At 38.7% G+C, this 13,939-nt stretch overlaps 1 protein-coding gene across 9 annotated transcripts in view; it reads right to left on the bottom strand.

The window, feature by feature from the left end:
* usp32 (ubiquitin specific peptidase 32) overlaps positions 1–13,939 on the bottom strand; it is a 201,969-nt gene that overhangs the window by 49,678 nt on the left and 138,352 nt on the right. For all 9 annotated transcript variants that reach the window (XR_007264892.1, XM_048612813.1, XM_048612806.1 and 6 more), the window contains 5 exons: positions 13,675–13,790; positions 9,621–9,683; positions 7,486–7,569; positions 3,331–3,392; positions 1,707–1,809 (listed from right to left, as the gene is read on the bottom strand). Coding sequence is in view for 8 of the 9 variants with exons in the window: in XM_048612813.1 (XP_048468770.1) it covers positions 1,707–1,809; positions 3,331–3,392; positions 7,486–7,569; positions 9,621–9,683; positions 13,675–13,790 (428 nt within the window). In the remaining variant the exon portion in view is untranslated. The remainder of the gene's footprint in view (positions 1–1,706; positions 1,810–3,330; positions 3,393–7,485; positions 7,570–9,620; positions 9,684–13,674; positions 13,791–13,939) is intronic.

The following is a 13,939-nucleotide window of genomic DNA, read 5'->3' as shown; positions in this document are numbered from 1 at the left end:
TTCCTAGAAGCCTGGTACTCCACGAAGCATGCTATTAGTAAACATATTGAACTCGACCCCACATACATTCCACTCCGAAGGAAAACTGGAAGTGAGGCAATCCATCTCAATGGACCCGAGAGTTTAAAAACCAGGTGGGAGAACACACAGACGCTTCATCGGAGGCTGAACTGAGGATGTTACCCAGCATGGTAACAAGACGTCTGCGAAACAAGAAAACAGCTCGACAAGCCAACCAACCTCAATTGAAATACCATTTCAATAATTACGTTAATATTAAATATATTCATGGAGAAAATTTTGGTAACATGGGCTCAAATGTTTAAGTCTGCATATTGTTGCTCGAGCTTAGACTTCTGGAAATAAGCTGTGTTATCATATTGTCTATATAATTTCTCATTCCCTTGGTTATGTGACAACAGTACAAAGAATAGTTCAATCTGAATTTCATGTTACAACTTGCTGGTTGAATTTTAATTTCTGAACTCAAATTAATGAAGTATAATAATTGAAAGATAGCATTCTTTGAAACATATTAAGGTTTTTTACTCCAACTTATAGGAATCTCTTAAGTAGTTGATATCTTAGTCAAACTGTCATAGTATTAACAGTTGAGTTATCTTATGCAAGTTGCAGCAAATATACAAAAATTTTAGGGTTAAACAGATAACATACAACCAGCAGAGAAAAGCTGCTTTATTGCGCAAATGTTTGACTTACAGCTTACAAGCATTTAACATATTTAAACAAAATGTGGCCTGTGGTGAGGATGTGTGTTTTAGGAAACATGCATCCCAAAAACATTTGGTTCAATGAAAACTTGTATCCCCTCTGTATTCCCAAACTAAATTATTAATTTGCTTCAAGTCATTTATATTTACCTAATTGGCATAAGGTTAGATTTATAATTTAAGATGGAAAAAGAATCCCATCTATCTACTTGCATACTTTTTTGTCAGGCATCTAGGCCACATTTTCTATTCTATGCAATATAGTGTACAGCAGCTTCCCATATGTTTTAAATATTAAAATAAATTAGCTCTTTTATCCACTTGTCTGCCTGTTCATGATCAAACCATAAATAAATATACCATGAAATCATGCAAATGTGAAATTGGAGTAATCTCATTTGACTGGGATTTGCTTATCACAAGCAAATTAGTTATGCAACCGAAGGGGTAAAACTGCATAATTTAAAAATAAGTAGTAGTCAAATGAATTTACCTTCATAGCAGGAGAAACAAAGACAAGTCTACAAAACTTGCATTGATAATATATTGCGTCTAACATGTGGTATTCTAGCAAGGATGGGAACATTATACAACAGAAATATAATATTCAATACAAGTTCCTTTGACAATTTACTGTGAAGAAGGTTTGCTGACTGATACATTTGTAAATGCCCAGCTACCTAGGCATCATACAGGAGTAGTCTGGGGTATGAGATCAGTTGTGATGCTTATCTACAAATCTTACTTTTAAAGAATAAAGCCACTGCTCGTATGTGGCTGTTGGAAGTAGATAAACAGAATTCCTTACATTAATGAAAGCTAAGTAAACTGTTTTTAACCTTTAGTGTTCAAATAAAATGACCAGCTTGCTTGCTTTGTTCTAAAAATAATTTTGCACCTAACAAAGCACAATATTATATGCAATGTTCTCTAGTCTGACTTTTAAAAAGGATAAACAGTGCTGTAATTACTCACATATTTAACATATTCCTTCCACTGTTGCCACCACTGTACTGAAATCAGAAACCAGTTATGTCCAGGTTGTAGGCCATGTCTACTTTCTCTTTCCAACCATCCACTAGATACAAGATACATATAAAATTAGTAACAGCACAATTAAAAGCAGGGATTCCCAAAACTTATTAGCACAAAGTTACTTAACCTGCTATTTAGGGCCTCCACTAAGATATTATACAAGGTGTATTAAATATTAGCAAATAATGTCACACACCATAACATAAGACAATGAATATTAACTGATGCACTAACTTAAACAACAAAATGTTGTAGTAAGCAAATATGGATTCAGCCTGGAGGCACGTAAATAATGGTAGTTCTTGGGGATAAGGCCTGTGCCACAAATGTCCTAATTAATGATCAGAACAGTGTGCAATTAAATGGTAGCCATGATGTGGAGACGGTGGTGTTGGACTGGGGTGGACAAAGTCAGAAGTCACCTGACAAAGGAGCAGTGCACTGAAAGCTTGTCATTTCAAATAAACCTGTTGGACTATAATCTGGCTTCGGGTGACTTCTGACTTTTCGAATTAGATGCAAGGAGATTTAGATGCATTAGCAGACTGGACCATATGATGACAGACAGCATTTAGCTGAGATAAACATAGCATCATGCATGTTTATCAGTCCCACAGAGAGTACTCCTATTATGTGCAAGCAGCAATTGTTACAAAGGATGACATAGGAAAAGTAGGTGTTACTGTGCAAAAATTACTTGGGTTTGTGATCAATCTAAAGAAATGAAACTGAATACTGGATACTGGATTACCTTAACAGAACCACATAAATTAAAAAGCAATATTCTGTCATGATACAGATCATTGGGTAGGCTGCATCTGGAGTACTGGATCCAATTTTGGACCTCTTTTGACATATTACAGTGGTCTTTGAAAAGATGTAGAAGAGAACTATGGAAATATTTAGCAGCTTGAGGAACCACTGATACTCAGGTAAGCTCAAGAACTTGGGTCTATTTACTTTAGAATATCTCAGATTTGGAGGTAGCTAGACTTAGGTATTTAAAATAATGAAAGATCGGATAATGTGTCAATTTATATATTACCCCAGGAGAATTCCTGGGAGAACCAGAGTACATGATATTAAATCAGATAAAAGTGGAACTGCCTATTTTTTGGTGGATTTCTTTTCTGCCAGAGTAGTGAGACTCTGGAATGTGCTGCTGGCTTCGTCAGTGGCTGCTGACAATCTGTATGCTTTCAAAGGGCAGAGGTTATAGCAGGTAAGTTCCTTTATCTATGAAGGTAAACACCTTCATAGGTAAAGAAACAGACCTATGAAATGGAACAAGCAGCAATTCCCCAAAATATTTTTGCTATTATTTGTATTTAATCCGTCAGGTCCTGGAGAGGGGAAATAGCGGTCATGGTGCTTCATACGTCAATTTTTGTTTCGTAAAGAATGACTTTCACTAAATGCAGAATTCCAATTAAATGAGGTTTGCTTAATTTGCTAAATAATTTAAACACAATTTCAAGCATAGCATTCCATTCATAAAATACAAGACTAGAGCAGCAAAATAAATGTAGCTTTATAGCCACTCGTAACTAGAAAAGTTATGCACCTGATAATTTGCCCTTCTTCTTCTGGCGTAGCTGGTCTTAGACCAAGAACTATGTGGCAAATCTGCAGGAAGAAAGATGATAATTACCACTGTAACACACACCCTCCTTTTCAGAAAGAGCTACTCTGTCTTCTCCTTTGAACAATCACGTTAAACACTCACTCGTTTAAACGAAGCTTTTGCAATTTAGACAATCCCACAAGCCAATTTCAACAGCTTTATAACTACTGAATTGCTGCCATGTAACATGTAACTTTATAATTCAACTTTTTAATGTAAATACTTGTGCTGTTTTAGTTCGGTGTTTGCACAAATGTATGAAAAAAGTTCTCACATACAAACTTCTTGTTTCCACGTTCTTGAGCAAGTTAACATCTGTACCCAAACTGAACTATTATCTGAACCATTCATACAAATATATTCTACAACACCATATTGATGATTTTGGCAAAGCAGACATTTTAAAACAAGTGATTCTGAACCTCACTAAATACACCAGGAATATCATAAATTATAGTCTCAGTTTTCCTTCAATGACTTCGAGCTGGTCTTCCACATTTATCTCCAAGTCAGTCAAAAACATATGCAAAAGCATGATGTATGTGTATGTTTGGATCTAACTTAATCTCTGTATTGCAGGCCTTGTCAGGGCGAAGTTTCAGCAGTGTCTCTGTCGGTGCAAGTTTCACATCCCAAAATCCAGGAGATTTTTCTTTAAAAACAAAATCACTAGTCAAGCATCTTAAGCAAATTTTAGAAGGAACATTAAGCAGTGACTCAATTTGGTAAGATATCATCACTGGTTACTCTGAAAACCTAGCACTTAGTCAGCAAATATGATAAAATCTGCTGACTAGCCAGGGATGTGGTTTTAACGATGAGCACTAAAGCAGAAATTGTCCTATACACAATGCAGGTCATTGACTTTATTAACTTATTGACTTAATATACATCCATCACTTGGGAAAAAATTTGCCATTTTTTCCATCAAAATTTGAAATTCAAGAACGAATATCCTTTGCATTTTTAAAATTTGTAGATCAGATGTGAGCACCACAGGTTAACCCAGCATTGTTATCCCCAACGAGAAAGTGGTGGTGATCTGCCTTGAACCACTGCAGGCTACAGGGTGTAGGTACAATCACAGTAATGTTAGGAATGGAGTTCCAAAATTTTGATCCAGTTACAGTGAAGGAACAATGGTACAGTTCCAAGCTCATATGGTGTATGGTTTGGAAAGGAACCTGCAGGTGGTGGCGGTGCTCCCACGTATCTGTTGCCCTTGTCCTTCAATGTGGCAGAAGTCATGGGTTTGGAAGGTGCTGTTGAAGAAGCCTGTGAGAACTACTGAACTGCTTATTCTAGCTGGTACACATTGCTGCCACTGTGTGCCAGTGGTGAAGGGAATGAATTTTGAAGGTAGTGAATGAGGTACAAGTCAAGTAGGCTGTTCTGTTCACAATAGTGTCAACAATGTTGGACCTGCATCCACGCGAGCAAATGGAGTATTCCATCATATCCCTGACTTGTGTCAAATAAACGGTGAATAGACTTTTGAGAAGTCAGATGATCATAGAATCATTGAATCCCTACAGTGTGTAAACAGGTCATTTGGCCATCAAGTCCACATCAAACCTCTGAACAGCATTCCACCCAGACCAACACCCCTACCCTATCCCTGCAACCGTACATTTCCCATGGCTAATTCACCTAACTGCACATCCCTGGACATCATAGGTAATTTTGTATGGCCAATCCATCTAACACGCACATCTATGGACTGTGGTTGGAAACTGGAACACCCAGAGGAAACCCACACAGACATGGGAGCCAATGTGTAAACTCCATGCAGACAGTTGCCTGAGGTTGGAATTGAACCCATGGAAGGCAGCAGTGCTATCCATGGAGCCACTGTGCCACCCATGGTGCAATAATGATTTACCTGCTGCAAAATTTCCAGCCTATGATCTTTATACTGCTGTTCCAGTTCAGTTTCCGGTCAATGGCAAGCCCAGGATTTCGATATTGGGGGATTCAACAATGGTAATAGCACTGAATGTCACAGGATGTCAGCTTGATCCCCTCTTATTGGACATGGCTGTTGCCTGGTACTTGTGTAGTCCGAAAATCACTTGCCACATCAGTTCAAGTCTGGATGTTCTCCAGGTTGTGCTGCATATGGACACAGGCTACTTCGGTATTGGAGGAGTGGTTAATGATGCACACTGCAGTATCGTCAGCAAACATCCTCACTTCTGACCATACGCTGGAGGAAATGTCCTTGATGAAGGAGTTGTAAATGGTTGTACCTAGGTCATTCCCTGAGGAACTCCTGCAGAGATGTTTTAGAGTGGGGATGATAGACTTCAACAACCACAATCATCTCCAATCTTCCTGCTGATTTCCAGGGACCCTTAAATGCCATACTCAGTCAAACATGGTTGTTTTGATGTCTTGGGCAGTTTCGTTGTCCCTCTGGACTTTAGCTCTTTTGCCCAGGTTGGAACAAAGAATGTAATGAGGTTAGGAGTTGAGCAGCGCTGGCAGAACTCAAACAGTATCAGTGGACAGGTTATTGCTGTGCAACTGCTGCTTGACAGCATTGTTGAGACTCCTTCCCTCACTTTGATGGGTGGTGTAGGATTTGTTCAGCTTTTTTGTGCAGGATCTACTTGGACAATTTTCCATTGTATGGTAGATGCCATTGTTGTTGCAAATTCTGGAGCACATGTCCCCAATTCTATTACAGGAATATGAGACCTGCTCATAACCTTTGCAGTAACCAGTGCTTCCAGCAATTTGTCTATCATATTGAGGGAATCAAATTGACTATATATTAGCATTTGTAATGTTCAGAGGAGGTCATCCAGTCAAGTTGGATCATCCATTTGATGATTCTGGCTTGAGATGTTTGAAAATGCTTCAGTTTACCTTTTGTACAGATGTGCGGGGCTCCCCAAACATTGAGGATGGGGGATACTTGTGGAACCTTCTCCTCCAGTGAGCTGTTTAATTGTGCACCACCATTAACCAATAGATGCTGGCAGGAATGCAGAGCTTGGATTTGATCAGTTAACGATGGAATCACGGAACCGTGTCTATCGCTTGCTACTTGTTTGGCACACAAGCATTCTGTGTTGTAGTTTTACCAGCTTGACACGCCATGTTTAGGTATGCCTGGGGTGCTGTTCCTGGCATGCCCTCCTGCACTCTTCACTGAACCTATGTCATTCCACTAATGATGGTAACTGTTTGTGTCTGTCCAGGATATTTCACGTTGTGGTTAAAACCAATTCTGCTGCTGTTGATGGCCCACAGTGCCTCACAGATTCTCAGTTTTGGAGTTGCTAGCTCTGTTCAAAACTTAGCCTGTTTAGTGTCTTCTATCAAGAAGGGACTTCATCTCTATACGGACTTTATGATGGTCACTCCTACCTATACTGTGATGGACAGATAAACCTGTTGAAAGAAGATCATGGTCAAGTATATTTTTACCCTCTTAATGCTTCTACCACGATCTGCCACATCTGAGTTGAGCAGCTATGTCCTTTATCACTGAACCTGCTTTGTAGGTGGAGGTACTGCCAAGTCACTTGATGTTAGATATTGTACTCTGGTTGGGGAATTTCATGCTCCCTTCCTGGAGGTACTGTCTTAGAGCTTGGAGTGGTGGGGGGAACATTACACACACTCCAGTGTGGACTGTCCTCCAGTGCCTTATCTACAGCAGCGTTCACACATAACCCTACTCTTCAATACTACAGGGCAGCCCCATCCTCACCCTAGCACTGACATTTCCCATAAAGAACCTGTGGATAACAAATACAATAGAAACTCTGAAGTTCCTACTCCTGCATGGTGATGCCAGGCTAAATGTCTCACTTCAAAATATCAGGCTGACCATGTTGCTATGCTGCAGTAAGCAATAAAGTTGGGAATTCAGTGGTCTGAAGGGAGCAGAGAAGAGAACAGTGTGGAAGCACAGAGTTTAAACACTATCATAACTGAACCTAACCACCTAGTTACTTCAGTGCCACAGTGGACTATATACCAAGTACCTAGACGAAAAGGATAAATGGAATAAATAACTCAAAAGAACCTAGAAAGAAAAATAAAACAATGAGATTATGATAATAGTAAACACAGTGCACTAACCTGAAATAAGAGATTAAGAAACTCACTGGCCAGAGCACTTTTTACACTCCATATCTGATAATCTTCTAGTGTTAAATGTCCCATCTGTCATTGAGTAAGAAAAACAAAAGCTCAGTTGCCACAGAACACAAATTTGGATAAAAACACAGCTGTGCAGCCAATATATACATGCTTAGTTTCTAAAGAGTAAATCAGAACAAGTAATTTGTGCCATCAGGTTTGCATGAACATGTTTCTTCATCTTATAATTGTTTTAAACAAAACCAGTTGTAAACAGACATCCTTTAAAAAATTTCTTTGACTTCTAATTCCATAATTATCCTAAATTTATACTTCTCAGCAGCATATCACTGAGAAATAAAACAATGGCTTACAATCACCCTGTCATAATCCTTCTCAATCTTCAAAACCTCTCATATATATTTTCAACCTTTTTAGCTAACAAACAGTTTGACTTCATAACTATAACGGTCATACCTGAAAGAATCACAGGAAAATAAAATAAGTTCAGGCAAATACACTTTTCAAATAGAGAAAAAGATGGTTATTGCCAGGGAAGAGAGGTGAATTGAATTGTTTGTGGACAGAAAGCAAGAAAACGGAGTTGTCTTTTCTCTCAGTTTCACCTCAATTTTGAAGTGACCCACAACAACTCGTCAGAAATTTGGTTGAAGACAGGGTTTTGAAGAAGTTCATCAACCGGCTGCATCATTATCAAGTTTGATGTTTGTAGATGAGAAATTAGACTGGTTTGCAAGCAAAAACATGAACCAGCCATCCAGCCAAATGAGCTGCAGTACAGTAGTGCAACATACCGGCACTGAAAACACAACAATGTTACATTGATAATGTGGATCATGTTTCATCACATTTACAGCTCTTATTTCAAGAAAAGCTGCCAGGTATTTTCTTTCAGCAGCATTTGAGGACACACTCACAAATAAATTTATTGCTAATCCAAGGGTGACATGGGGGTGACATGGGGGCGACATGGTGTCTCAGTGGTTAGCCTGCTGCCTCAAAGCACCAGGGACCCGGGTTCAATTCCAGCCTCCAGCAACTGTCTGCGTGGAGTTTGCACATTCTCCCCGTGTCTGCGTGGGTTTCCTCTGGGTGCTCCGGTTTCCTCCCACAGTCCAAAGATGTGCAGGCTAGGTGGATTGGCCTTGCTAAATTGCCCGTAGTGTTCAGGGATGTGTAGATTAGGTAGGTTATTAGGCAGATGGGTCTGGGTGGGATGCTTTGATGGTCAGTGTGGACTTGTTGGGCCGAAGGGCCTGTTTCCACACTGTAGGGATTCTACAGTTTCTATAGTTATAACTATGGTTATGAATGAATGAAATGACTGTGGGAATTTTGCACGTAGTATGTACATGTGGTAGGGAGAGATAGAAAATTCAAACTAGGCAAAATATATTAAAAACAGGTAACATGTAGATCCAAAATTCTGAGACTTCAACATGTTACTAAGGCAAGGCTATAATAAATTGTGGTATTACAATCATGCTGATTAGCAAAAGTTGAAGTGTACTAAACTAAACAGTTTTAACTGGGACTTCAGTTGAAATACTTAGGAAAAACTTCAATGAAATCATATTTCATTTTTCTGATTTTAAGTATTTTGAAAGCTAGGCATTTGATCCAGCTGGTACCATATCACTTATTCCTAAAACTAACTTCGCTAGAATGACTATGAGACAAAATCACAACACAGCATAGTTAGTTACAGCAGCTGAGCCAATCAAATTTACAATAAGCCAATGTATGATTTCTTGTTCTTGCTTTGACTATAAAGTATGCACATTTCCTTTGGTCAATTAACTGACGAATCAAAGTGTCACCACATACAAATTACTCAAATTTGTTCAGAATCCACTTCCCAGATTATGCAGGTTTAACATCTCAGTTTAAAAGAGCTAAATCCGAACTTCCATTTCATAATTCAGACAGCTATAGTTAACATTTTCTGAAGAAGGGTCCAGACCCAAAACGTCAGCTTTCCTGCTCGGCCTGCTGTGTTCATCCAGCTCTACACCTTGTTAGCTATAGTTAACTATAGTTAGTTTTAAATTCCAAACGCAATTGACAAGTCCAAAATACATATCAATACAAATGCACAACATATAAAGACTTACTTTAGTGGTGTCATGTTTCTTCAAAATATGATTTACAATATCAGCTATCCCCATCTGCAGTTCCTAAGGAAAAGATCAAACAATATCAAGTTAGCTAAGCTAGATGTCTTCAAGTGGACACAATTTTAAAGATGGACACCAAGGATGCTCTGGTTATTCAGCACACTCCCTATGTGGAAGTGCTGATGGAAAAGCATAGATCACAATTGAAAATGATGAAAAGCTTTGAATATTTTTACATTTAATCCTTTTGTTGTTTTCATTGGAAATGCTCTTTTTCCCCCCCCTTATATTTTTCTGCCAGAATTCATACAGTGCCATGTACATTAGGGGAGTTAAAAGGCAGGTTGCTCAAAAGCAATGTCAGTTTTTATACAAAGTCAAATCTGACTCAACAAAGTCAATGTTTCTAAATGGTCACACTGCTTGATTGACATCTACAGCTTGCGCGTATGAAGTGAAGTGGGAGTTAGGGGACAAATTGGTGGTGGTTGTGGTTGTGAGATTGGAATGGAGCTCTATTGGGGTGATTCTTCAATGCATCCACACCCCAAGCAGATTATCTCTGGGAAAGCTCCAAAGTATACTGGCTGCCCATTCCATGGTATCCTAACAGTTTTGCTACAAGAAATGTAGATTTAGGACAACCATTTAAAGCAAGCTGACAGGCTTTAGTCTCCTTCATAAAGTCCATTTCCTCCCTCTCTAGGCCAGCTGTCTCGATTTGAACCAGAATGTTTGTGACTTTGCTGTCATACTAATCCTAAGATAAACATCCGATCACATATTCATGCCATCGCCAAGACCGTTTCCACCTCCATGACATCGACTTCGAATCCATCCTTGCTTTAGTTTATCTGCTGCTGAAATTTTCAATTATTTTAGAACAAAAAATAGTACAGCACAGGAACAGGTCCTTCATCCCACCAAGCCTGTGTCGACACATGTCACCTTTCTAAATTAAAACTCCTTTTCCTATACGTATCCCTCTATTCCCCGTCTGTTCCTATATCTGTCAAGATGCCTTTTAGATGTTGCTATTGTATCTGCCTCTACCACCTCCTTTGGCAGCACATTCCAGGTACTTACCACCTTCTACGTAAACAAAAACTTGCCTCATCTTTTAAACTTTCCCCTTTTATCTTAAACCTATGTCCTCTAGTAATTAAGATTTCTACCCTGGGTAAGACTCCAACTATCCATGCTTCTCAATTTTGTACACTTCATTCAAGTCACTCCTCAGCCTCCAAAGTTCAAATGAAAACAGACCAAATTTGTCCAATCTCTCCTCATAACTAATACCCTCCAAACCAGGCAACAACCTGGTAAACTGCTTCTGTACCGTCTCCCAAGCCTCCACATCCTTCTGGTCGTGTGATGATCAGAACTCTATACAATATTCCAAACGGGGCCTCAAATTCTACGACATGATGTGCCCATTTTTATACTGTGCTCCAACCGATGAAAGCAAAAGGATGTCATACACCTTCTTGACCACCTTATGCACTTGTGTTGCCACTTTCAGGGAACTGTGTGCCTGTATGCCTAGATCCCTCTGTATCTTGATACTTCTTAGGGTTCTGCCATTTACTGTATACTTCCCTCCTGCATTAGATCTTCCAAAATGCACCACCTTGCACTTGTCTGGATAAAATTACATCTGCCGTTTCTCCGTCCAAGTCTCCAGCCTATCCAAATACTGCTATATTTGGCGATCCTCTTCACTATGTGCAGCTCCTCTCAATCTTTGCACATCCACAAACCTAATAATCAGACTGTGTTCTCCTCCAAATCATTTATATATATTACAAACAACAGGAGTCACAGATTTCCAGTCAGAAGAATACTCTTCCAGTGGTTCTCTGTTTTCTATGACCAAGCCAGTTCACCACAGATCCTATGGGACTTCACCCTCTGTATCACATGAGGGATCTTGTCAAAACCCTTGCTAAAGTCTGTGCAGACAACATCCATCACCCTGCCCTCAATCATCACTGTCGCTTCCATTTGTATCTTCCAAACTTGAATATCCCAATTCACTCCTCACACATCTCCCACTTTGCATCTCTGCACTCTTGAAGTTATCTAAAACTTGAATGTCCCTAATTTGCACCATGGCCAGTTTCACACACCACCTAAGTTTGCTGAACAACATTAAGTTAAAACCCTTAAATTAATATTCTCAGCCTTGTTTTCAAATCTATCCATAGATTTATCATTCACTATCTTGAATCTCCTACAGGATTATTTTTAGTATTTGTTCATGAAATGTGGAAATTGCTGGCAATTTTCATTGCAAATCTCTAATTTTCTGTGAGGTGATAGCAAGTCATCTTCTTCAATCACTGTGGTCCTTATGGAGTGTACATCTAAAACGCTAGGAGTGTGCTTCAGGATCCTAAGCTATCCGTACTTATCTGTGAGTTCAACTTCTGAGACTAAGTCAGAATTGCCTCTCTTTTTTGCATATTTTCCTCAAAGTCACTACTAACAACATCTCCACTGACCAGGCATTTGGTCAGCTCTCTCAAAAACTTGTTTGAGGCACTGAGTGTCAAGTATTTTCAATAATGCCCTAGAGGACCTTAAAATATGTTACCACATTAAAGGTGCTATATAAATACAAGTTCTTGTTTTCTGCCTCTCAGCTGATAAGTAAGGTAGTAACGAAGGCAGGTTTGATTCCAGTGTGAAGTATGCCTTGACAGATCTTAAGTTTTATTCTCACAACCTGGTTACCAAAGTGGTCAGTCACTGAATATATTCAAGAGGCTGTCAATGTACTTCTCACAAAGAAAACAAAGTTGTATAAAAGACAGTTTGTGAAGATCACAAACAGCAAAATGAAAGATTCACCCCATTTTTCCCCCAGCAATATTTATAACCACTTAAATCTAGGGACGTAACAAGGCCACTTTCATTTTAAAATTTCTTACTGAACTGAAAATCGCAAGCATTTCCTTCTTGTCATCTTTGTTACTTTTTTTGATTAGATTCTCTCCCCAAGACACAGCCACTGCAGGTATCTTAGAGATTTCAGCGGTTTCTTACTGAACTCTAACAAGTAAACTCAAAGTTTTGTCTACTTTTAAGCTGCTAAATACAGCACAATCCTTTGGAATAACTTTTTTCTTCTGAACCGCAACCTGCCTCTGGTCCCTGGCCTCCTTTTCTGTGGGTCATAAAAGCTCAAGTCAACTATAAGCAACAATTATCTTATCAGTTAGCTGGCTACATCATTCACTTAAGTAACACGTTTTCTTTGAAAGGTTACCTTTAGGTCACAGCTCAAAGTGACTTTCTGAAACTCTTTCAATAAAACAGATCAGACCTACACAGTACTGAAAGCAAAAACTCACTTACCTCTACTTATGAATTGAAGTTTCCAAAATAATAATATAAACTTCCATCATAAACAGTCCAGTAGCACGCATTGTAAACATAAAAGGAGGTGCAAAATAATCTGCACAGACATTTTCCTGATGGCATATCTTGAACTACCTCCCAAGTTTCTCTCCTGAAAGATGGTTGCTGCACAGGATGCATTCACAATTGTGCATTTCACAATACACTTTTCTGCTGCATTTGTATGCTGAAAGTTAACTTTAACAGTGCAGTTCTCCAGGAAAGAAAATTTAGCTCATGCATTCAAAATATCAAATTTGAGATATACTTTGGTTGCTTTCTTTGGCAGTCAAAGGCATAATCTCTGGTTTTACCATGTGACCAAAACAGCATAGAGTTCCTATTGCTTTTGTGAGAGTCTTGAAAATGACCAAATGCACTCTCTGATACAGTGACTAACAATCTATTTTAGTAGAGAGAATGGAGTTGCCAGTTCTAACATTCAACCAGATGTTAAGATAAAGTTGAAGAAAACGTTTAGCTACATTGTCAAGAACATTAAACAGCTAAAACAGATTTTTATTACAATTAATTTCAGTGGACTCTGCTTAAACCTAAGCATTCAATACAAGTTGCTAAATTCTAGTAATTTACATTCACTTCTGAAGATTCAAATTTTATTTACTTAAGAGAGGATTGCATTACTCACAGGGATACTATCAGTGCGGTTATCTTTCCAGACTTCCAAAAGTGCAACTACCATGTCTTCTAACTCAGTGCGAGACAAAGCTCCATCTTGATCAGTGTCAAATACCTTGAAACAAACTAAAGAAAGAAAGAACTTTTCATTTTATAAAATAAAAAAATGTGTACATATATATAATAAGGACAACCTTTCAAATGCTAAGCTTTGATGTAAAACAATACTAATGGAAATAATGAGATAACAAGGTGTAGAGCTGGATGAACACAGC

This window comes from Rhincodon typus, chromosome 26, assembly GCF_021869965.1.
Source record: "Rhincodon typus isolate 14 chromosome 26, sRhiTyp1.1, whole genome shotgun sequence".
Lineage (NCBI taxonomy): Eukaryota > Metazoa > Chordata > Chondrichthyes > Orectolobiformes > Rhincodontidae > Rhincodon > Rhincodon typus.
The sequence above is the reverse complement of the archived record's forward strand: the minus strand, read 5'-3'. Positions and strand labels throughout refer to the sequence as shown.